Here is a 27,467-nt window from a genome sequence, read left to right on the forward strand (position 1 = left end):
GGGAGAAAGAGATTGTGAGTATACCAATCAATCAATAACTCAATCTCCCTCAATTTTCTGCATGACAATAAATATTTGTCTTCTCACGTAATATTACTACAACAAAAACTACGAAATCGACAAAAATGGCCTGTCCTTTTGACCTTTCATTTGAATTATTATTCAAGAATAGTTTGGTGAGGGAAAAATGACACAGTGTCATGCACACGAATGCACATGCTAGCTTCGTATGAGATAATTCATTTAGACCATGCAAGCAAGAAACATAAATACCACATCAACGTCTACTTTGTGAGTGGACTAGACCCTAATTAATAACCCACGGAAGAGTCAAATGGTCAGGTAGTTTTTGTTCAGCTATATGAAAAATAAGGCCACTACTACTTCAATAATTCGTAATATCTATCTATCTATCTATATATATATATATATATATATATATATATATATATATATATATATATATATATATATATATATATATATATATATATATATATATAAATAGAGAGAGAGAGAGAGAGATCAATTATTGCGTTCATGGTTAACATGGCTCAAGTAACAACACAATGTCGATGAATAGCAAAATATACGAAATTGTGAAGGTTGGTGACAACTTAAACTTCAATGTCCGCATGTTGAGCTAAGTGTTACATGTAAGTTAGCTTAGTTTCAAACAGAGAAGAGTGGATAATTATTTGAATCCGTTGGAAATTAGAAAATTTATTGGGTTCAATCAGTCACGTGACTATGTTACGCGCCTCACGAAAGAGCTAATATTAAGGTAACCATAAACTGATTCACATTATTTCGCCATCGGGTAAATGTCTCCTTGGAGAGACATCCATATTTTATCTCCGTGTTTCACTGTCGCTATTTCCATTGGCTTCATGAATGCATTATTTCGTGCCAGGTGGATGAGGGGATGATACTGGTTGAAAAACACACTTATGCTGCCGTGTTCTACATTACGTTTTGGCTTACATTGTGGTTGACCGGCTGACCAGTTTTCCTAGCTTTTTTCTTTAAATGTTTTTATCGAGATTTTCATATTAGCGATGGTACACTTTGCTCCTCAGTGAAGTAATATGTTGGGCACAATTGTCGTTTTCTTGGCAATTTGTTTTACTGATTCTGTTTGTCCATTTTCTAATGTGGTAAATAATGTATATACGTTGCTTGTTAATGGACTATATTATCATAGCTCGTAACTTCAAAACGTCAATACCCTCTACCGCGTCAGTAGTCCTAAAGTGCTTAGAACTTCATGAGATATACGAGATCTTCATTAATTTCTCATGTTGCAACAACACTGTGCTCTGATTACATAAGTGGATTTTGCGAATGCGAAGTATAGACTAATGAAATCGAATCTCGTCGAGTTTTATTTATACCTCAGTTTTTCAGCTGTTAAAATGAACATTTTGAATCATCTTTGATATCCTGCTTTTCGTTATTTGAATAATCATCGGGTCCAGAACCAGGATACTTCATTGGAGAGACTATCTTATACATACATATATTTGTCTAACGAGCGAGTTACTGATATACCGATATGTGCATACATAACTTGTGCGTGTAATAGCTTTCTAACAAACTGTGAGCATTCATAGATACCAACAGACAGGTTCATATATACATGCAGATTACGGAAGTATAAATAATAACGATGTGGATGCTAGAATGTCATATTAATTATTGTAATAAATGTCACCTTCCTAAAGGCAACGTAGAATGAAGTTTTTGATCCTCTACTGCAATTATTATAGTAACAGTTGTGCCCTGTTTTACGGTAATGTTATGTGTCAGTTAAGACGGTAACTTTTTTATGTGCATTGCACAGGCGAGTGCTATAGTTAATTATTCGTGGGAGCACTGTCTTGTGCTACAGCACATATTTCTTTTCATCCAGAAAAGTTTCGATAAAAAGATGAATTGACCAAAATGACTTATTATTAAATATCTACTGTGAAGACTGAACATGCAATTTAGCTTTTCGTTTTCTATTACAAACAAATTAAAAATAATGTATACAAATTATCTCAAACGATCATAACTTTCGATATTCAAAGTTTGGGTTATTTCAAATGTTATGCTATTCCTGGGAATACGTTCGAATGATGGGTATTCCCTAATATATTGGTTAAGTATGTACAGCCTAGGGTTCCCATGTATGTAATTACCACAAAAAGTATCAATGCCTGTGTTATTCATGTAGCACAGATAAGTGGACCGTTCTAGCTTTATTTCCGGTATTTTAATCTATATACAAATACACCCATGTCAAAGCAGACGTAAATCCCTACGCTCGTCCCGTAAGTTTAATTGTATTGATATGCTCAGTTTGAAGTAATCAGCCCGAGACTAATCATTTGCAACGATTAACTTTGCAATGTTTAGTTAAGTTTAGAATCTTCCAAAATCACTAAATAATGTATAGGTTTGTGTGAATTTCCTTGCTCTAGTCCTAGCGTATGATATATCCCCATGTAAGGGTCATTGCATAGGAACGTATAGGCAATATTGCCCTTTCAATAACTGTCATAAATTATTAGCTGAATGAAAATCTAAAATTTCATCAATTCTGCAGAAACAAAACTCATGCGATGCCGATTTACGGCAGGTCGTAAATCTCAACAGCTTTAGTGGTTTTGTAATCTGTTTGATGACTGTTATTTTCGTTTACATTCCGGTGAATGTGATTATCGAAATTTCTTTTTGGGTTATTTATTAAGAAACTAAGTCGCAATCAGCTCTTTTCCCGTTTCTACCCGAGTTCATATCGCTAGTATATGCTTGAACAATCACGTTATCTCGAGCTGCTTAGTATGTATTAATTTTGCCGAAGAGGGCACATGCGTGGACCCAAAATTTGCAAATAAAACGCTCAAAAATTTTACAATCCCCTAGATACCAATACAGAGGTTTGAACCACATATTTTGAAGTCTAGCCATGTTCTTAATTTTCTTGACACTAGATAACACATATCACTTGCTGTATGTATTAGTATTGCCATAAGCCAAATATAATGGCAAGACATCAGGAAAATTTCCTGAAAGATATTTATAATGCTGCTCGTCCACGTAGCAGACTGTCCAAGCTGAAGGCCAACATTATTTCCTACTGCCACGCAGTTTTTAGACTTACAGACCGAGAAATATTGTTCTGTATGAAAGCAAAAGCAAAGGTTTTTGTGTATCATCGTCTTTAATAATATTGGTTGACCATCGGGCTCGATGAAGTCAATCCTGCGCTGATCTTCGCTGATGAGTCCTATACGAGATGCGCATGTTCGGGAGCAGTGTGTACACTGGAGGCATGGGTTGGTTCTTGACTTTGAGGCTTTGCTTCAATTACTAACAGCTGCACGCCAGCCAGGTCTATCCTTGGCGCAGGACTCAAGGTTCGTCACAGATATGGATCAGCGTCTCAGGCTGTCGTTGATGGAGTCTTTGAATCTTTTCTTCGGGCGACCGAATTTTCTTTGTCCACTAGATATGGCTAAATCTGACGTGGCGTTCGAGACTCATCCATACGGATGACATGACCCGTCCACCAGAGTCGGGCCCTCATGACTATCGCTTCGAAACTGGTTAAGCCTGCTCTATCCAGCACGTTTAGGTCCGTCACTCTGTCTTGCCATCTGACGCTCATAATCCAGCGCAGGGCTTTCGTGTGAAAGCGCTCAAGTTGCTTGATGTGCTTCTTGTATGTTTCCAGGTCTAACATCCATACTGGAGGCTTGTTAGCACAACTGCTTTATATACCTTTATGTTGGTGGACAGTCTGATATTTCCGTGACTGGATACGCGGGAGCGGAGACGTACTAACGATCAAATGGCGCTACTGATGCGTTGGGTTATCTCTTTCTCTAGCGAGCCATCGGAAGATATGAAGCTTCCAAGGTATTTGAAGTGATTAACAGTTTTCGTCTGTAAGGAATACAACACGCGCAGAATAATGAAAACAATCATAACAATAAACCTCTAGAATATCTAGATGTAATGCATCCTAGCAATTGATAAGCCATCTCGTCGAATTATTTTGCTCATCAAATTACTATGTTTTCATTTAGTTACAAAGGAATAAGAGTTTGAATTGGCTAATAGGTTTAATCTGTCACAATTTCTTGATCAACTTCTAGAAACACTGGTGTTTCTTTTTTGAGTCCCCTCTGGCCGGTTCACGTGTAGACAGTGGAAATATATCATCCATATTATTGGAACAGTGCGATCGATGCTCCACAATCATTGTCTGGTTGTGGTACTGTCTTGGCTGAAAATATTTACCTTGATCAGTTACAGCAAGTCAATTTGGGCCTACAAAGCTCTCCGTGCAGTTTGTGGCCCAGCTTTATCGTTCATAGTTTTAAGAACATAATATAATTCAGAATATGACTCAGATCATAAGTTAAAGAAGAGATATAACATACTCATCCTATTCTAAAAAGAAAACAGTAAAAGTATCGAGATTTCAAAAGCAAAAATTATAAAACGGACTGATAAGGATATATTTAACTCTATCTTTCACTTACCTTTTTCTATCCATTTTTCTTTTATTACAGAAACTTTTATGTGCGGTAAATAAGCTAGTACGGTAAAATCTATTTTAAAAAATCTGCAAACCCCCACATTTTTAAAAAACAAAAACCAGTAACACAAATATCGCATTAAGTATATACGTATGGGGTTAAGTGTACATCCATAATTATGGATATATATATATATATATATATATATATATATATATATATATATATATATATATATATATATATATATATATATATATATATATATATATATATATATATATATATATATATATATATTTGAGAGCTAAAGAACATATCAAAAAGATAAAGGCAGGAACCTTGCCAAAATTACCTTGAAATTAATGACTCCAACCTAAAGTAAATATGTACCATGCAAAAGAGGTACGAAAAATCATGATATTGCAATTTCAAAAGATCATATTATATACAGATACTGTAACAACAACGTAAAATTATTAAACTGCAATGTCAGAATTTGTAATAAATAATAATCTTTTAAGAAACCTTAGACCTAAGTTGGAATACCACCACAGGAAGCATAACACATCAAAAGATATTGTCTGCATCTCAAGATATTCAGAAGGACACATCAGGCCTATGATACAACTATTAGTCACCAGAGAGGAAACAAACATCACACTTGAACCTTTTCTACAACCCTTAGTCACCAGAGAGGAAACAAGCATCACACTTGAACCTTTTCTACAACCTTTAGTCACCAGAGAGGAAACAAGCATCACACCTGAACCTTTTCTACAACCCTTAGTTGACGAGGGGGGGGGGGGGCAAGCAACATCACACTTGAACCTTTTTTACAACCCTTAGTCACCAGAGAGGAAACAAACATCACACTCGAACCTTTTCTACAAACCTTAGTCACCAGAGAGGGAACAAACATCACTCACACTCGAACCTTTTCTACATCCCTTAGTCACGGAGTGGGAGGGGGAGAAACGTCACAATCGGATGTTCCCTATAGTCCTTAATCCACAGTGAGAACCAACATCACAATCCGGCCCATTCAACATCTTATTGTCCAGTGGAGTAACTCAACATCACAATCAGGCCTATTCTGCAACCCTTTGTCAAAAGTGAGAATAAACTTCACAATCGGGTCATCGGGTCTATTCTACGACCCTTAGTCCACAAGGGAAACAACATCACATTAGCAGTTGTGAGGATACATAACATACCTTGTTGCATGAATCTGTCATGAATAGGAATACTTTTACTGCACAGTCAATACATAGAGAAAACGAAACCTCAAATAATGTATGCTTTGTGCATATTTATATGAGATAATAGAAAGACGAACTTTTCTAGTGAAGGGAAAGCTTGAGCGATGTCCTTAATACCACCAAATATTGAACAATTATTAACGGATGGTAAGCAGAGTTTATGGTTTAAATAAGAAACCAATATCAGTTTCTATACACTTTATTTAATGTGCTTGTTAGTGAGTGTTTTAAACGATGGTAGTCCGATGCAGGTGGCGACTTTGTAGATGCTGGCATTCGGATATTTCTTTTCTCTCAACTCTATTCTCGTCATTTTACAACTGACTTCAAGACAACAGAATAGTAGGTGTAGGTCAACTGCATGACAACGCAGGGCGAAATAGTTCGCAAGTACGGATGCTTAAGTTTTCGCTTCAGTACTCCATATCCAGCCGGCAAACCGTCCGTCAGAAGCTGCCGATTTAGGACCGTCCCGATTTATACTACTTGTAACGGGGACCAATCGATCCGACAGCATGAATGTCCAGCCGCTCGTCGTTTCCGAAATCTCGGCTTCGTAGCTTTTAATTGCTGTTTGTCAGTCACACTGAAGATGCAACCTGCAGAATAAATATCTCTTCAATTCACTTTGACGCCGGTTCTGGATTTTATCCACGTCCGTCTCAGTCTGAAAAGAGACAAAGGGGTCGGAAATGAAGAAAAAGTCGAACCCTCTATCACTAGAAGCCGTTTCGTCAACAGTCAACAGTCAACCTTTAATCAGTAACAGTCCTTTGGTTCCAGACACAACCTGATAAGAGGGAGATGACGCCTGATTCATCCTCCCCTAGAACTTCCAGTCAAGAAAATCGCTCTCTATCCCATCCGCCTGCTGACAATGTGCCTGTAGGCATCTGGATAGTTCAATGTCGTCAGGTTACGATCGATCTTTGGCAAAGGAAAATCTTGCCTCCAACAGTCGGTTGTAATAACCTTTTTGCCGAAAGCCAACTCAAAGCCAGGTTATTCATTTGAGTTGGCGCAAGAAGTGCCTAGTTGCACCAAAGTTTATTAGAAAGACAAATTTTCGATAGGTTTTAACTTGAGAGAAACATACGATTATATCCACATAATTCATACTTAACACAAGTCACTTTCTTCGTATTCCAACAGACCTTATTCCAGTTTCGCGTAATTCCATTTGGTCTCAGCCTAGTCAGTGTGCTTTTACTAATATCATCGATTCCTTCGTCACTCTCACTTCGATATTGTCTGCAGCTACTGCTGCGTACCTGGACGACATCATCCACAAATCTATGGTAAGTGTGGTTCTCGTCGGAATATAAAGAATCTGTTCTCGTCTCGTTCTTAGCTGGGATTTATTGTGAACAGGAAAAAGTAAAATATCTTTCCATTTGAGCAATTTGCTCATTTGGGTATTGGCGATTTGACTTCTCTCGATCTACTTCGACTCCATCTTGAGTCTATTGCACGAATTGTTGAGATGACATATCCGATTTCTAACTGTGTGATGATTTGTACCAGATAACGTTTGCAGATCGTTAGCCTACGAAATGCCAGATTAAATCTGTTCCATCTTTGTCATCGCTTCATATGACCGCTTTTATGTTATCCCAGAAGAGATCAGAAGAAAACATTAGATCAGAAACACAGAATGTTTATTCTATGAAGACAAATAAGTGCTTATCACATATTCATCGGACAAATTTATCAACTGTAGACAAGGAAAATTCACCATAGTTTCATAGCTCAATTATTGTCGTTTAACTTTTCGAAGGTTTTGATCTAATTTTCAGTTCCCTGAACCGAGCAGTCCAACCAGTGTCACATTCAACGTCATTGGAGACGAGTTAGTTGACGAGAAGGACGCAGACACAGGGGTACATAAACCAGCGACGTTATCAGGGCCCAAGTTTGGCTGGATACAGGGTGTATTAGTGAGTTTTTATCCTTCTAAAATGCATTTTATCCACTCGCTAGAATTATCCACCGCGTCGCAACTTAACACTTGTGTAGATATTATGGACCACGTTCACTGAACTAAAATAAATTGCGAATAATTAAATATTGTGCAAATGTGATTGGATTGTTAGAATAAAATGTATATAAATTCAAATTGAGGGTTAAGAATGTTTTATAAAACTTTTAGGAGAACATCCAAATGAAAATCTGATGATGTAGATACAAGTAATGCGATATGTAGGATACATGCAGATGGTGTAATTCGGGCATGCTAGATTAAACATTTTAAAACTATGTACAAGCGCTTCTTTATTAAAATGTAAAAATACTAGTGATATAATAAATACCACATTGGCAGCCAACTCTTCGAGAGATAGCAAAGCCGATTTTAATTTGAAAGAGAGTTAACGCATATAAAGTAAAGAAAATCTTCATATGTTTCATTTGCACATCCTCTACACCAATATCATCTACCCCCATATTCTGAATCGAATTGAATAATAATCTAAGGGAAAAGATGAGGAATACTCATACCTTTTTCAAATATATCAGCTGATGAAAGTGTTTCATATTTTTATATTTTTACTACGCAACCACGATGTCGCTCTTGAACAAAATTAAGACATGGAAATTTCATTCAGTATAACAATAAATGTGTGATACGCACCATGTAATGGCATGTGTAAGGCACATGTACAGGTAGTGCATATTTTCCGTTCATGTTTTGAGTTTACTGTGTAAGTTTCACATTGTCGCGATCTCTAAGATTCAGAACCTCTTCTGTAAAACAGATCAAATTGAAAAATAAATTTGCCAAAGATGACTTATTCTTTATTCTCGTTTATAACATGTAGATACGATGTCTGTTGAACATATTTGGTGTGATGCTGTTTCTGAGACTGACTTGGATTGCCGGACAGGCAGGTGTGGGGTTGGCCTCTGTGATCGTCCTCATGTCATCTCTCGTCACAACCATCACCACCATGTCCATGTCTGCCATCTGCACCAACGGGGAGGTGAAAGGAGGTCAGTTAGTAAAGACATACTTTGTGTTTGGTGCTTTACGGCACATCAACGTCTGTAGGATTTTATGGTGTGAAAGTAAATAGAGTGATTGCCCTTCCCAATGACATACCATGCAGTCAGGGCGATATGATTCCCTAAAGAATAAGAAAATATAGAAGAAAAGGAAAGTAAAATTGAATTTAAAATAAAAAAATATATACGTGCATACCCAGTTAACGAGTTGCTTTTTTGTAGTTGTGACTGTAGACTTTAATTTTACATAATTTCCTACCTTTTCCCAACAAAAAAATGTATTCAAACTGATGTGAGAACGTTGAGGGTGTTGTGTATAAATATTTTAACTTCTGATCTTGATTAACTACCAAAGCAAACATTTTCGATCTCAGTTCGGATGGTGAAAATTTATAATTTTCTCACCAATGATTAACAGGAGTGTACTAGTAGAGGAGTGATTCCATTCATTATGCGTGTGTGAAAGCTACCGGGGGAATAGGGATTTGCTCAGTTTGCTGACTGAGCTTAGAGTGATAGGAGTTACGACCAATCTATGACATTTTGCTTTTGCTTCACGAATTTGCACGAAGCTTAGTTTAAAATGAAAATCTATTGTCTTCCCAGATCTGCCGAAACAGGATGGTCCTTTTGCTATCGGGGAATTTAAAATAAAGCATATAACAAAACCGCACTACTATGCTAAAATATTTTAATAAAAAAAGTTATGACATAATTAATAATATTAGTCCCACCGCATTTACTTGTCTGTTGTCGACCGATTGAAATATTCTTACTGTCTATTTACCGACGAATAAATTGAATACAAACGATAACAAGTGAAAACAAAAGTGATTACGTTTGATGAACGATAAAATGGCCCTGACTTACGATACACATATATCGCCCAAATTACAACTGAAACACTTTGTTTCCAGAAAACTTTTCCTTTCTTTTACTTATTTCTTGTTAGGATACTTTATAATTTAAACAAATCACAATCTTTGTGCATAAAATACTTTCTATTGTAGGTGGGGCATATTATATGATATCCCGAAGTCTTGGTCCGGAGTTCGGCGGGGCGATAGGAGTAGTCTTCTCCTTGGCGAGTGCCCTCGGTGCAGCCATGCACATTGTTGGCTTTGCAGAGACTGTTCGAGATCTCATGTGGGTACGATCACATTGTATCAACATCCAAAGATATGTTATTGATAATGGAAATTCAACATTTTTATTTGCTTACTTAATTGTTTGTACTATTGACAATATAAGCTACTCAAAGCAATATTAGCTGTGCTTGGTATATAGCAGTATACATGGATTGCAATTCACGCATACTTAATTATGTATATTAAACGTATTCCCATTTAAAAAATGCCACCCCCATGTTAAAATTCTACTTATTCAAAATTTACCACTATTTAAGGAACATGATGCGTTCATAACAGGGGACTTGCTACACGAGGTGAGGATTATTGGAGCCGTGACGTGTGTCCTGTTGGTTGCCATTCTCCTAATTGGTATGGAATGGGAGGCCAAGGTAGTTGTTCTTTTATTACATTTGTATACTTGTCATACCAATTGTTATTATTATTATTATTATTATTATTATTATTATTATTTTACATCTAATATTTGTATAAAGTCTATAATCGAAACATTAATAGTTTGTATTATTAGCATATAAAATAGTGGTTTGTCTAAAAGTTTACACTAATGTTTGTTATTATTACCCTTCAACCCAAGATTAAGAGTTCTTCCCATCTATGTAAGCAAAACAGAAACAAATAACCTGACGAGATTAAATTTTTTAAGGCTAGCCTTGTTGAATGTCTGACATAATTGTTACTCATGTATGGTCAGATTTCCTTATCCTGCCCGCATACGTGAAAGATTCTTTATTTCTGTTGCATCACATGTATAATTTTCTCGGTGTAAAATATCGCAGATTAACAGCTTGTGTACAAATTTGTTCATCGATAACACGTCATATAAGTATGTGCATAACTTATGTGTATCTAGGTAATATAGTCTCGTTTAAACAAAGATCTTGCATCGCTCCGTGAGATCAAGACCATACGGGGATCTGTTAAATTGCTCCAGTGACAGCTGTTACCTTTAAAAGGCACTTGGTCGAGTTTTGCAGAAGTTAAATTTTAGAGACAACTCGCTTTCTTAAAATGTATCCTCCCTTGTAAATAACTGATCTTACGCTAAAGCTCCCTTAGTTAATTTGAGAGGCTCAAAATATCACGTGATATAAAACCTCTAAATTAATTGGCTGTTCAAAGTGGGCCAAACTCATCACATCTATAAATTTCTCCTTCTATGACCGTAAATAGTTTTAAAACAGCAATGAGCAAGTTAACAATGGTTTCATTGCCAATCAACAAAGGATGAAAGATTAAAGTTGTATGGGACCATCCCATTTGCAGATTCACATAAATCTTGATGTTAGAATGCTTTTATATTCAGAATTATCACTTGCTCTGCCTTTTTTGCACACTATGCGTGTGATAGTTCATTGGACACAAATGAGCTAGTAGTTTGTATTAATGTAGCAATGAAAGACGGTCACTCTTTGTGTAACTAAATGCACACCACGGACGAATGAAGTATGTCTGTCTGTCTGTCTGTCTGTCTGTCTGTATGTATGTATGTATGTATGTATGTATGTATGTATGTATGTATGTATGTATGTATGTATGTATGTATGTATGTATGTATCTTTTTATAATTTAGAAATATTTATTCCAGGCCCAACTTCTGCTGCTGGTAATACTGACGGTAGCTATTTTCAACTACTTTGTCGGTACATTCCTGGAGCCATCGAGTGATAAAAAATGGAAGGGTGTGGTAGGATACAACGGTAAGAAGTTTTCTCACCCTGATTGTTATAAATATTCCCATTTGAGCAATGGAGGATGTACATAGGTTCGATGGTTATATGGTTAGTTGTTTATACGACTCATCTGTTTTAATTTAAAATCTTAAAGATTTTCAGAGAACAAAGCAGGACATGTAAAGCAAAACCAAAGCACTAATCTCAAATCGAACACTAGGAGAAAATAAAGTCCTGTATCTGTTTCTATTAGGTTAACTCAAGACGAAGAATGAAATTTTGTCATTTATTTGTCTATATTGTTTAGAATATATAATTACCTTCTTATGCAGATTTGGTGGTGGCAAGGATGTACTTTATACGCTTTATTGTTCTATAATTAACAGGCAATATAAAGTTTCAGAGCAATAAATTAAATTGCATAATGTTTTTCTCGCAGGAATACCCAACTACAATTATGGAAATACGCCTTCATTAAAATCAGAAAAGCTTTTGTTTGAATACTTTCAATAAAATGTTTAATTATTAAGGTCTATATGTTCCATTTCCGTCAATTTGGATGATTACATTTTTGGCAATGAAGCACATTGTTGCACGAATTGAATGAAAAGCTATGGATCATATGTGTGCTCAAAGAATGTATGTATCACCATGATACGTAAAAACAGGAATGGCAGACTAATTGTATTTTGTCAGCCTAAGTAATTTGTAAGTTGAGAAATAAATTTGTTTCCCTTTATAGGACATGTATTTACGACTAACTTTGGCCCAGGATTTACGGAAGGGAATAGTTTTTTCACGGTATTTGCAATCTTCTTTCCATCAGCAACCGGCATCCTCGCCGGGGCTAACATGTCTGGAGATCTGAAGGTAAGGTAGCAAGTAATTACATTTATTCTTTCCATTCCATATTTACGACTTTAGGTCTTAAAATAAGTAACAGAAAGTGAATCCAATAGTTCAGGTAAAAATAGCAAGAAATTTATTTCTCTACAATACAAAAGATACTTACGATATTGCTAACTAAATTCCTAATAATCATCAATGTCCTGTCACATCTGAAAACTAAATTCCTAATAATCATCAATGTCCTGTCACATCTGAAAACTAAATTCCTAATAATCATCAATGTCCTGTCACATCTGAAAACTAAATTCCTAATAATCATCAATGTCCTGTCACATCTGAAAACTAAATTCCTAATAATCATCAATGTCCTGTCACATCTGAAAACTAAATTCCTAATAATCATCAATGTCCTGTCACATCTGAAAACTATAACATGTTCTGAATTAATTCCAATAGTCATGAATATCCTGGTAGAGCACAATATCTTTGAAATAGTTCACAAACATCCAAATTAATATATTAATCCAAAAGTCAATGAGCACTTTGGTAAATCCAATGAATATTTGAAATAAATAATTCATCTCGAATTATATCTGATTTCATCAACACAACTGTAAACTACCATAGGTTGATCTAGAAGAGGAACGAGTTATTTGTTTATCAAATCCCTAATTATATACATTTACACTTGACCTATATCGAAATAGGTTGTGAAGCACTCCAACGGAAAAATCCAATCCAATTTTAAAAGTTAAGCATACTGTGTATGTATATATATATATATATATATATATATATATATATATATATATATATATATATATATATATATATATATATATATATATATATATATATATATATATATATATTGAATATTTTATAATAAACCGACGTTAACGGCAACAGTCTTATGTTCATTATATTTTTATATGAAAAGTGTCCAGTGTCTAATATTTTGTACATTCTGTTCATTAATTCAAAGAATGTGCTAACCCTTTTGTTGGGAAATGCGTAGTCATTGATTTCCTGCCCATATTCATTTCACATACTTGCTTCCCAGGATCCACAGAAAGCAATTCCAAAAGGCACATTTCTGGCCATTCTCATTACGTCATTGGTATACCTGGCTATCATTTGGACATCCGGAGGGTGCTTGCTCAGGGAGGCGATAGGACCAGCAGCAGCATCCATGACCGAATTGGTGGCTGGAAACTTGACGACAGTGCAGCTGAATCCAGATATTGCCATTCTCACGAACTGCACCCAGTTGAATGAAACTTGCAAATACGGTACTCTACATGACAACGGGGTGAGTGTCTTCATTTGAAAATGACAATAATGATTATGATGGAGGCCAGATAGATACACAATATGTTCATAGCAGTTTCCATTTAACATCACTGTGAAGAATCGTTCAACACCAAAAGTTTTAAATACTTTTAGATACGGACTGTTTTAAACGCCAATTAATGTCTCAAATTGACTGCTTTATTGCAAAGATCATTTTGTGGATAGTGCCTCTTCAATTTTGGAAGACAGTTTTAGTGTTCTCCTGTACCGGAAGATAGAACTATAACTGCCCAGTCGTACTGCTCATGATTCTAAGGAACAGGTTAGTTCCCAGCAACAATGAGGAGAAGTTAACTTTGGCGCTATATTAATCAGTATAGGAATATTTAAAAATTAGAATCTTACCATTATCTCTAGAATATATGATCATCAGCCTTAGCCTCCCTGGCCAAACGCTAAACAAACAAACAAACAGATAAAGAGTAAAATACAAAAAGAAATAAAGAAAAGAAAAGCAACGACTACTGTGGCGTAAATAGTCAGTGCGTCCGTCTCGGATGCGTGAAGTCTAGGGTTCATGCTCCGGCCAAGTCATACCAAAGACTTACAACAATAGTACTAACATCTGGCTCACTTAGCGCTCAGCATTAAGATGTTATTGTTAGGAGTGGTGGGCCTGGTGTCAGGATAATATGACAGGGTGGGACATCTTGCTATATGTCTGCCGCATGATGCCCCAGTGCTAGACATCACTATGAACTGCCACACTTCGTATCGATATGACTGTACAACTGTTAAAGCCAAGTTAAAAAATAAAATCCTAATCGAAATTCAAGAAGAATAAAAAAAAAACAACACACGTTCACGAACATACACAGGCCGAGAGGCGATTTTTATCTCTCAACCAAAAATTAATAGAACCTCGATATCGATATATAAATTGTACGTTCAATTTTTTATGAATAAGCGCTCCTTATGTTTACAAAACCAAAGTCATTAAAGATAATTAAAATTGACGTAAAAGTCATAAATTGGTGCACACGTTAACATAAAGAGTAAGATCACCGTCCTATCTTACACACGTGAAAATAATAAAATCGGCGTCCCATATTACACACGTTAACGTATACCAATAGGTCACCGTCCTATCTTACACATATGTACATAATCAATAGGGTCACCGTCCCGTGTTACACACGTGAACATAATCAATAGGGTCACCCTCCTATCCTACAAAAGTGAACTTAACAGTGTCACCCTCCTATCTTACACAAGTTAACATAATCAATAGGGTCACCCTCCTATCTTACACAAGTGAACATAATAAATAGGGTTACCATCCTTTCCTACATACGTGAACATAACCAATATGGTCGCTGTCCTGTCTTACTCACGCAACACCTGGCCGTCAGACTAATAAAATAATTGTTAGGAGCTAATCATGGCATCTCAAAATTAGAGTATTCTCATGGATTGTTTTCCCACACCATAATGATAGGTGTTTTCAAAAATAAGCTTTTCATCAAAAACATCATAAATAAAATTTGTAAGAAATGGTGAAGGCGTCATAGAAAATTTAGCATTTTTTATATAATCTAAAATGGATATTTTTCAGATGGTTGGACTCGTGTCACCATTCAGGCCACTCGTTATTGCCGGAATTTTCTCAGCCACGTTGTCTTCCGCACTAGCAAGTCTGTTGGGCGCCCCGAAAGTGTTTCAGGTTACTAAATATGTGTCCCTCAAACCTATCTCATGAATTAATAATATTTATATTTCAAAGAGACATTCTTTTCCTAAAAGCAACTTGGCATACCAATCGTAAGTTAAAACAAATCGGAAGAAAATACACATCTTTTATTGTGGATTTTCTTAAGTTAATTTTGCATCATGCGAGTGGTATGCAGCGATCCGATTAATCTGGAAAAATGGATAATTCAATCTTCCGTTCTTTAGACACGCTAGATTCCAGCGTGTATTTTGCTTATCTGTGTCTCATTTCCAAAATATTTACTTCCATTTGTGAGAGCTGTAAATAACGTGGGCAGTATTGCTTGCAATGCGATGCCATGTGTTAAAACTTTGACAATCTCACTACAGTCAAGCGAGTATACATAAAATTCGTTCTCAAAACTCTTATAAACTTTCTTTACATTATAACCGAGACTGGATATCTTCTTCGTTCAAAATGTCGTACTGCTCCAATTAATTTCAGGCTTTAGGAAAGGACGAACTCTTCCCATGCATTAAATACTTTGCGAAGGGATACGGTCCAGGTGGAGACCCACGAAGAGGGTATATTCTTGCATTCGCAATTTGTCTGGCCGCAACATGCATCGGTAAGCACATTGTGTATGTCTTTGTGTCTAAATTCTCGTTCAGGGAGACTTATACAGATTTTAGCGGGTGGCGATCTAAAGTTGGTAATTCACTTCAATATTACAATTTTTCTCTCTTCAGCTGTTACTCTTCATGTTGCTTGACGATGATTATAGTATTCTAGCTACTGTTAAAATGGAAGTAAACTAAGTACGAAGAGAAACGGACAAACAATTTTCCTGTACGGAGGTTTCTTTTTTGCGTTCGACAGCAACAACGAGAAACATCTATGCAAGTGTTTATGAGAAGTTGAAGCAGGATATATTTCATGTTCTTGTTAACTTGTACTATCAATTGCTTTCATGTCTTCTTAACTTGTACTATCAATTGTTTTCATGTCTTCTTAACTTGTACTATCAATTGTTTTCATGTCTTGTCAGCTAACAATCTGCCCTTATCGAGAGAAAGTTAATTATTCTTGTATATGTAGTGTACATTTAACATCACTATCCTGAAAATAGAGAAAGCTCGCTTTCACTTGAAATAGTATGAAGCAACAACTGCACCGATAAATTTATTTTCGATTCTTTGAATGAATAGTACGCAAGTGTAATATATTTTATAACGATCTATCTATATATCTATATCTATCTATATCTATATCTATATATATTTATATCTATATATGTAATTTTTTTCTAGGCTCCCTGGATATAATCGCACCAATTATCTCCAATTTCTTCCTGATGGCATATGCGCTTATAAATTATTCATGCTTCAATGCCTCCATCGCGAATACACCAGGTATGTTGTCTTGCTGAGCTTATGTTTAATGTAAACACAACACTTGAGAAATAGACAATTGTTATCTAATTTGTATTTGCTTATCCCTTAGTAGTAGTCTGATCTCATAATTAGTTAAATTTTCTTTTGTACTGTATTTCATACACTAAAAGAGATAAAGTATATCTCGGTTCTCAGTTTAAGACACCAAATAGCTTTAACTAATAAATTACATGGCGTATCTGTAGCTTCTCGGAGTAAAACATTAATCAGGCTGATTAATAGTTGCACCTTTTATGTGGCTCAGGTAAGAGACTCCCAGGTTTGGTTTCGCAAAGTTGAATTGCGCTCAATAAATTGTTAAATGTACATCTGATCTACCTTACACACAAAAGTGATAAACAGGTAAGTGACAAATGTTTAAAATTCGGCGTGACAGTTGGTGAGAGAGTGTTACGTTTTCCATGAACATTGTTTAGATTTTTGACCATTAACACGTCAATATAATATTTACTTTCAGCTAATAAGACAGTTGGATATTGAACAACAAACTAAAGGGTGTGAAAAATCTTACCTTTTATGGAGATGTCTATTCTTTTAGAAACGATAATGTGTAGAAGAAAGCATGTAATATGTGAAGTTTGGTTTCATTATTTTTCCAGGAGAAACCATCAGTGTCATTAAACTTAACATGTACATTTTGGCAGTCTGTTTCCAAAATCCAATTTGCTGCACTTCATAAACCTCTTTAATCCTTACATCACTCTTGAATTACCGGCTTTATCACTGATAATACACACCTCCAACTTTCTGTATATCCAGTGCTTGAGGATAATCAAGATTGCACTAAATATATGTATGTCCTATAACACAGGTTTTCGACCAGCTTTCCGTTATTACAATAAGTGGACAAGCCTTCTAGGAGCACTGTTGTGCCTTGCCTTCATGTTTCTGTGCAACTGGTGGGCAGCTCTGGTAACATTTGTCATCGTCGCTGCTTTGTATGTTTATGTCAAGTACAAGAAACCAGGTAATTTGGGGATACAAGTTTAGTTAAATTGATGTTATAAAGTTCATTAAGCTAAATGAAACTGTATAAATATGATATAATCGTACAAGTTATGCATCACTTGAAAATGGATGGCATCTGTCATATATTTACTACAACATTTTATTCTATTTGATTCATCTCAACGCATGATCTTAATAAATCGGTGTTTTTGATACAATGAACTGATAAATAAAAACACTTAAAATGACAGGAAATTTACCTTTGAAATTTGTGTCAATTGAAAAAGTAGATATTTTGAGATTTATCTATTTATTAATTTTATTAATAAAAATTGTTCGTCATACATATGTCAGAACAAAAAGCATGTTTTATTGAAAAAATAAAACAAACCGGCGCTGATGTAATTATTATTAGGACCAATCACATCTCTTGGTCACGAGAATACTAATACATAAAATATACTCAGGTATTAAGAATAAGTGCTTTACCATACAATCCACATGCCTTAATCTCTTTTATTAATGAAGGATTGCAAATGTTTTCCTTACTCGCCATGTTTACTCAAAAGGTAACTTTGTTTTAATCTCGAGTGGTATTTTGTGCGTTGAATTTGTTTTGACACGTTTATATGTAATACCTTCAGTTCATTTGATTGCGGCACAAAGTAAAGGAAAATCGTTATTTGCTACTTGCTCTAATTTATTACAAATTAAACTTATTGACATGGCCTACATTTTGTATACTACTTAAATATGTATCTATGGCAAGACAATTGTTTGCATCTAGGCGAGCTGGGAAAGAAAGTAAATCGAAATGGAACGTCACTATCTTTACTATAGGAAGCACATACTGATATATATATATATATATATATATATATATATATATATATATATATATATATATATATATATATATATATATATATATATATATATATATATATATATATATATATATATATATATATATATATATATATATATATATATATATATATATATATTCAGATAGATCCCCTGTTTATGTTGAGAAATGAATAACGGCAGAATGGCTGATTTGGAACTGGACTGTTTTCATAAGATATAGCTTCTTGTGAGATTCATTTACATGTTGAGTCATTTTGGAGATAATTCATTTTATTCTGCAGAAAATTTGTTTTATTCATTTATTAAAATTAAATTGGACCTTACGTTGTTGTTTAGGTTTTATAGATATCAGCTTTAAATTCTTGAATAGCAAAACTTTACAAGCAAACATAAACTATTACTGTTAGTTTGCCAAGCCGTAACTGCTGAATTTACTATTTTAGTATATGATTTCTTTCTAAAATAAAGGGTAAAGCAACAGAATATTGACTGCAATCAACGGAGCCATACACAAACCATATTTAGAAAAGAGCATAATTGAATTCCACAGAATTTGTACAAGTCGGTGACTAACCATTCTATTCCAATGCTATTTTGAGTCACACTCTATAATAATAATATAAATATCTTGTCTTAACGTGAATCTACAATACATTATAATATATATTCAATAGTCATCATTTATTTGGAAACAAATGCCATATTTCATGATGAACACACGAAAAGAGCAATAAATGGAATGGTTCTAAATATATACAATCCCAAAATAAAAATGAGACCTCATTGCAAAAAAAAGAAGTCCAGAGGATTATTAAAGACAATTGTTTTCTGACAAATATAGAACTCACCTCCTCGATTCATCTTGTGATTTTGTTTATATATTGCTGGCGCTCTGTGACATCGTATTTTATACTATGTATGATGTTTGTATTACAGACGTAAACTGGGGATCGTCTACACAAGCCAATGCATACAAAGAAGCTCTCAAGTCAACTTTGAAACTGGTAAATGTGGAGGAACATGTTAAAAACTTCAGGTGAACATATTGTTTTGTGTTTTCATACATTATTATTGTAATTGTTATTATTATTATTATTATTATTATTATCATTATTATTATTAATGAAGGTATAATTTTTAGCTGTAAACTGTTCAGGTTTTGTTCCTGTTTTGACCAACCAACATCCATAATATTTTATATTGAAAGTCATGGGGATGCATTACTAATATTAAATCTGCTTATTTTGAACATGTGTGAATTATGTTTTACCATAGTTTTCAATGCAGACGAATTGAAAGAATTAAGTTAAGGGAAAGAAATCAGTTAGTCCCAAAGACTGTAATTATCTGATTTCGCTTTTTCTCTCAGTCGTCTAGGTTGTATTGCTATAATTTTAACGTTTCTATATTTTGATATTCATGTATATTGGTTTGTGTTTTTATACTCACGCACATATTCGAACGGCTAATTGTTATCCAACAATTATGTTTATTCATATAACTGATCACAATAAACTCAAACAGCGAGTTGTTTTAGTACTACAGTTAAATTAGAGACTCAAATGATTAAATTTCAGGGGCATGCATTCGAATGCCTCCCTGCTTTCTAATTTTAATGGACTTCATTCTATTCAACTGATTTGTTTGTTGTGGTATTTCTTTGCCTGATGTCGGTGTTTGTCGAATTCATGTTTCAACTCAACGTACAAATTCTTCTAGGCCTCAGATACTGGCTCTAACCGGATTTCCCAGTAATCGTGCTGACCTGGTGGACCTCTGTTCAGCTATTACAAAACGCCAAAGTCTGCTTGCATGCGGTCACGTATTTGAGGCAAGTGAAAATTTATCTCGTGTAGTAAACATGTCGCTATGGATTCTTTATGTCATATACAATGACTAATGTTATAAACGTAAATTTTGTCTTCGTTGAGTATCATACATTCGTTGAAAACCTTGGAAAATTTTACATTAACGAAAATAAAGGACAGAGCAAGTGTTATGACTCATGATCATAAACGCTTATGCATTGTATTGTATTTTCAAACATTAATCTCTAATCATGGTTCCCCACTTCCAGGAATTAATTGTTATCAACAGACATTGACTCAGGTGTCGCAACGCAAAATTAGTCACGACCAACATTTCAGGTATTATTTTAGTTTCCCTGCGCTGCATGATGCATTTTTCATTAGCGGACCTACACTTAATATAAATAAAATATGCACATTAAAACACCATAAAAGTGACTGCGGAAGAGTTTGTGCTGGGGTGGCTTAGTTTGATTTCCTTAGTGAACTGAAACATTGTTTACTAATATATGGACTAGATGGAACACGAAACAATCTTGGGTACAAATGTAACGATTCTGTCAATACCAGACCGTTTTATTTGAAAACCACTAGTCCTGATCTTGCACTTTAGCTGTCATGGTTTCAATGTTTTTAATATCACTTCCCGGGTAGTATACGGTTTTACTATCTGGGTATATGGAGTATTTTACATCATATGAAGGCCTGAATATATATATATATATATATATATATATATATATATATATATATATATATATATATATATATATATATATATATATATATATATATATATATATATATATATATATATATAAAGGGATATATCTGTTCGACTGGTAAGGTAGGAATTTAGAACCATGAGTTTGAACTGAACATCGAATATTTTTCTCTTCAAAACCGTCATTTTCTGGTGCAAACGTTTGTTTTTCCAGTACATAGTGACAAGCTAAACTTTAACTTGCGCACCTTTTGATATATCTCGGAATTCAAACAATAGTTTCATATAGACAATTGTAATCAAGGTTATTTGTATTTAGTATTTGTCTTGTCTTCATTTTTTGTGTGCCTCTGACAAAGACTCGATGAGATTCCAACGCGAATAGTTTTGTACCGTTTTGTCGTCAGATTGTTGCATATACTTTTATCAATTTCTAATACACACAATCCATTGAAGAATCCGGTGCACTTAAAAGGATTTATTCACCAAGGTTTATAGCATTTTACAATCCTTTAGTGCACAGATATTCATTTTGAAAAGTTTCTGTATTTAAATTGAGTGTCCCTTGGTAGTGAATATGACCTTGTTCTCTTTGTAGGGAGATACATCCGAGTACATGAAGCGCGTCAGGTCCACAGCAGCATACCTTTGGTTCAGCTCTTGTAATGTCAAGGCGTTCTACAATAGTGTGGCAGCTCCCACATTCAGAATTGGTGTCCAGGTGTTACTTCAGGTAAAGCCAGAGCAACAAATGCCTAGTGTTTGTCATGCAAACCACTTGTAACAATACAGGAATCAACTCCATTTTAAACTTGCTATTTGACCTCGATGGATTATTTACATATCAACCGAATTATTTTCGATGAATAAACCAGTTTGATTACTCTTGACATGTTTCTGAAGTTATATAACATTGCAGTTTTGAAACATCAGTTGCAAAACATATCCTCTATTCGGTCTTTTAGATCGCTTACCAAGCGAGTTCTTGATATAAATCAACATCAATCGCCTGTGATTCATTGTTATACTACTTTCTACTATTGAGACGGGATTTTCACTAAATTGTTTGTGGATGGTGACAGGTCCTAAATGCAAATTCTACCTATCTGTTTGTAAAGTGACCGACACAGCGACACAGCGACCTAAATACAACTATGGTCATTGCTACTCTTCTTTCACAAATGGTCAAAATAACGTGGTATTTTCACTAAAAGACTTCATCTTTACGTGTAGTTAATATGAAATGAAAATGGTGCCATATTTCATGTCCAAATATCCGACATAACGGCATTGCAGCATTGCTGCAAATCGTATTAGTACTAGTTCTCAATGGATGATTATAGTGTCATTGGGCAACGTTACAAGACATTATGTGAGTTGGCCATGAAATAAAATTGTGTGGGTATGACTACCAAATATAGCCACCACAGCTACTATCATGAAAATATCATCTGAACAGATGGCAGTATCTACATGTGTTCTACTAAACCACTTCGTGTAATATGTAATTGATCCTACATAAAAATGACTACTTTTCGGTCATCGTGCAAATCTTCTTACAGCTAATGGTCGTTAATGGATGGTTGCATCGAATTTTGTTTGTCACTTAAATATTTTAACAGTATGCGGCAAGTCCTGAATGAAAACGGTGCTGATCTGATCTACAGCAAACAACCGTAGTGACCATATAAACATTTTCTTTACTACTCCGCTTGAAAAGAATGGTGACATTACATCATGGTTTTCACTGAAACACATCTTGCAATATGACCCCCCAAAATGTTTGCCCTGCAGTGAACAAGTTTCAAAACCAAAATTATCTGTCGATGTAGTCAAGTCAAATGACATTGCCTGTGTTTGTTTTTACTTCCATGATCATATGAACACAATGAATTATAGATATACACATGAATGAAGATAACATTACAAAATACACGTAGGTTTGTGTAGTATAAACAATCGCATGTCAGATTTCGTTAATCTGCAAACAAAAGAAAGGAAGGCAAGTAAACAAAACTCACGCGCTTTAATGCCTAGCATAAAGAGGTTCTAACATTAATGGGAGGAAAATAATCTAACGGCTTGACTATAGTGATCGTCTATTTGATACATGTTTGGTGTTTATAAGTGAACAACTTACTCTAGGATATAGCAGTTGCAAACACCTATTCAATCAAGCACTATTGTTTCCATGTTTGTCCGATTTTTCCTATTTTAGGCATTCGGCCTGGGGAAGTTACGTCCCAACACGATTCTCCTTGGCTTTAAATCCGACTGGCAGACGGCGGACCCAAGGAAAGTCTATGACTACTATCATGTGATACAGTAAGTTTGTATAAGTATGATATGGGAGTATTGTACAAACAGTATACATATCATCTGGAATTACTAAACAATATATAAGTAATACAAAACACAGGTTATAACAAGAAAATTGGTTCCTTTGTAATAGTTGTGGATTTCCTCGCTGATTGAAAACAACCGCAACTTTTCAAATAAAGTAGTTATATAAATATTTAAAACAGTGCACAAATTATATCCAGTACCTGAACTTTTCCCTCTTTTTCTGCAATTGTCTAACTTATGTTTGTGCCTGAAATGAGTTTGCAAGAATGCATTGCATCCAATATTACACTTGCTGACGCAAATTGTATTTTTTATGCAAGTTTTCGCCATAAACTGCTCTTTCAACATTTCCTTAGTGATCCATGAAAACTGCATTTGGAACCAAATTAAATAAAAAAGTGTACCTCGTTACTGAACATTTTCTTTGTCTTTTTTGATGGGGAAATATAAATTTGAAATATATAGATACTTAGGAAAAATTATTTATTATCTCTCTATGTTTGCATGTTTTCTCCTGAAATACGCATAGAATACGTTCCATCAAAATTTTCACTAACTGAAGAGAATGGTATTTTTTTCCCCTCAACGTCTTTTTTTCAACATTTTCATTTTGGTCAATGCAGACTGCACGTGCAACAAAAATCAACCAAGAATTTGCCTGTTGCCGAGAATTTTCTCTGTCTTTGGCAAAATATGAAGGCTTTGTTTTGGTCAAAATATGGCAAGTTAGTTATTTTTACTATTCAAGTTTGTTGAATGAAGGTTATACATTTGACCATATCGACTTATACGATGATTAATTTAGAAGATTCTGGCCAATTTTCTCAGATTCTCTATGGTTTTATTGTATGGCTTTATTTAGAAAACGTTATTTTGTTCACTGAAAAAGCTGAATTCATTATTGTATTGTTTTAGTGCAATCAATAAACTGTATGATCTACACATTGCATACAGATATGAACCAGTTCCTAGTATGACTTTAAAATCTAAATCAGTTATATATATATATATATATATATATATATATATATATATATATATATATATATATATATATATATATATATATATATATATATATATATATATATATATATATATATATATGTATGTATGTATGTATAATCTTTCTCGTAAACGGTGGTATCTGTTGCACGAATACCGATAAATCGAGGAACTATATTTAATCGGTTTCGTTTCGTTGTGGTGTTCATAAGAACTATTGAGAAAGCTCCAATTATACTGGAATTATAGATCACATTTATATTTGCATAATACAAATACTGGAATTAATATACAGCATATAGATCACATACATATACAAATATTGTTTTACAGAGATGCTTTTGACCTGAATTTTGGGGTTGGTATTTTGAGTATCCCTGGCGGGTGCGACTGTAAAAAGCGTACTGATGATATCTCCGATCAGATGGACAAAATGTATGAATCAGGCGAAGAACAACACGCGTACGATTACAGTAAGATTCATTTATATAGAACTGTAATATGTTGAACTGTTAGCTAAATCCAATTAAAAATGTTCACGTTACCAAAAATATTTAACCATTTTTATTTGTATCAAGTCTTCGGCCTGAATATATATATATATATATATATATATATATATATATATATATATATATATATATATATATATATATATATATATATATATATATATATATATATAGTGCCTTTTGAGTGCGGACCAGAAAAAATATTTTGAAATTATAAATTTTGTTTTCTTTACTTAGATTGTATTTAAATATGATTCATATCGAGTGTTCATGGTGGATGCGACCGATCAATCTGTATAACGAGGAAATGACGAGGATAACTCTGCACCCATTGCCAGACATTGCTAACAATATAGAAAATATATAGGCTCTGGTTAATAATAATAATAATAATAATACGACGCGACAGCAAGAGGATTGAATTTAATGACTGATTTTTCAATCCAAAAGCAATGAAAACCCATATTATAAATTAAATGTTCAGCAACAACGATTTAAAACTTTTTTGCATGAAATGAAATGCGCCATAATGTTTATGTGTATGTAGCAATCAAAATGAACAAAACAAAAAGGAAAAACAACAGAACAACACCAAACGAAACAAATATCACATACGCATTAGTTTCTTCAGGATTAGCGTCCTAAATCTTCAAAGCCATCTAAAGACTGACTAAAATGATAAGTTAATTTCAGATAACGGTCTAGAAGACGATCCAGACAAAGTAGACACAACAGGCATGGAAACTTCTGAGTATAAAGAGTCCATTAGTGCCAATTCATCTTTAAATAATGGAACTGTTGAACCACGCAAATTAGAAATTATTCACGAATGTGCGTCAAATGAAGCATTTGAAAAAGAAGCAGATGAAGCAAAACAGGCTCATTTCACCAGGCTAAGTGAATCAAACATACCAACAACCTTGTTATCGGATAAACCGTCTACAACCATCTCAGACGAAAGCAGTAGACGCTTCAGAAACATGCAGTATGGAACCATTGATGTCTGGTGGCTTTACGATGATGGCGGTACATTTTTATTATTCGATGATTACTGATTAAACTGAAGTATATATTTGTTTAAAATTATGACATTAAGATTGTAAAGCGTTATATCAGTTTGCACACAGGCATGACTAGTTTTAATTATGAACATAGATTCGGCATATGATCTGCGTAAAATATTCTACAAACAGGAGAAAAGAAATAGAATGAAAAGGAGAAGAAGGCAGACATAGTCCTATTTGAAAACAGTCTGAAGTCTTGAGATGAGGCAATGAGCCAGTAGTATTTGCCTTGGAAATGAACAGGTCAAACACAGTGACACCTGTCTGTTTCCTAGATATACACGACTCGCCTCAATATGTGTATGTCGTTTGCCTTTTTTGTATCTGCTGTGTATCAACTGATTGAGGATACATCTTAACAACATTTTATCCACTCATACATATGTATTTTTAGGTATGTTACATTATTAGATCATGTGCCTGGATCGAGTACGTCTTGTACTCGTAAGGGTTAATGTGATTTTTGAAACATCCAGATGCCTTGCAAGTGTGATCATTACATTATGTTATGTCAGGGGCCACATTATCACTATGAAAACTATTCTGATAAAAAAAACTTTGTTCATTTTTGGCATCAGTAATCTATCCAAATGATAGGCAGATGCGACCTAGTTGTAAATGGGGAATTTATTACAGGTTTGTAACTTTTAGCAGCAATTTGTTTTTAACATAATATTCTGATATATATATATATATATATATATATATATAGACTTAATCTAAAAGGTATATTTTGAACTCATTGAGGTGTCTAGATCAAAGGCCAATGTAACCCTAGCCGATATGGTTTGTTGAAAAGTCAAAGACAACTAATGTGTCAACCCATTTGATTTCCAAAATGCAAAGTGGATTCGCGACTAGTGGTTTTTAGATTAGCCGATGATTCATCAGCAAAAGAATCTAAGGAATTATCCCATGTTTCAGGGCAAGTTTTAAAAACCGAATCCAAGACGAAAAAAATTGACGTCAGGAACCATATTATTTATGTTTTATTAACGTTTATTTTAAACATCCTATTGACTAATGAGAGATCTCAGTGAGAACAAGCATACTTATTAAGCTTTAATATTGTCGGCAGCTAATTATGTATATAAGCGCATATTGACATTAGTGAAAATCAATTGGCTTTTTTTAATATGCCCAACGGAAAGGCTCTGTCGAGATTTTTGTAATTTTATCTAACACTTGCTGCTAATCGGATATATCTTCCGTATGTGGTGCCCACAAAATCTCAAATAATAAAATAGAATCCATATTCTAATGCTTTG

General features: G+C 34.3%; 1 protein-coding gene across 1 annotated transcript in view; it reads left to right on the forward strand.

Annotated features, from left to right (window-relative positions):
* LOC149801637 (solute carrier family 12 member 1-like) overlaps window positions 1-27,467 on the forward strand; it is a 31,984-nt gene that overhangs the window by 1,294 nt on the left and 3,223 nt on the right. The window contains exons 1-18 of the mRNA XM_089955907.1: window positions 1-14; window positions 7,591-7,731; window positions 8,611-8,782; window positions 9,805-9,944; window positions 10,200-10,313; window positions 11,531-11,642; window positions 12,358-12,485; window positions 13,528-13,776; window positions 15,373-15,480; window positions 15,973-16,096; window positions 16,779-16,880; window positions 17,734-17,889; window positions 19,677-19,776; window positions 20,460-20,575; window positions 21,875-22,005; window positions 23,491-23,597; window positions 24,957-25,096; window positions 25,829-26,161. The exon at window positions 1-14 is cut by the window's left edge and continues 1,294 nt beyond it. Coding sequence (XP_089812033.1) covers window positions 1-14; window positions 7,591-7,731; window positions 8,611-8,782; window positions 9,805-9,944; window positions 10,200-10,313; window positions 11,531-11,642; window positions 12,358-12,485; window positions 13,528-13,776; window positions 15,373-15,480; window positions 15,973-16,096; window positions 16,779-16,880; window positions 17,734-17,889; window positions 19,677-19,776; window positions 20,460-20,575; window positions 21,875-22,005; window positions 23,491-23,597; window positions 24,957-25,096; window positions 25,829-26,161 — 2,487 coding nt within the window. The remainder of the gene's footprint in view (window positions 15-7,590; window positions 7,732-8,610; window positions 8,783-9,804; window positions 9,945-10,199; window positions 10,314-11,530; window positions 11,643-12,357; window positions 12,486-13,527; window positions 13,777-15,372; window positions 15,481-15,972; window positions 16,097-16,778; window positions 16,881-17,733; window positions 17,890-19,676; window positions 19,777-20,459; window positions 20,576-21,874; window positions 22,006-23,490; window positions 23,598-24,956; window positions 25,097-25,828; window positions 26,162-27,467) is intronic.

The sequence above is a fragment of the Sinohyriopsis cumingii genome, chromosome 4, assembly GCF_028554795.1.
Source record: "Sinohyriopsis cumingii isolate HCF-2022 chromosome 4, ASM2855479v2, whole genome shotgun sequence".
NCBI classification, from domain to species: Eukaryota; Metazoa; Mollusca; class Bivalvia; order Unionida; family Unionidae; genus Sinohyriopsis; species Sinohyriopsis cumingii.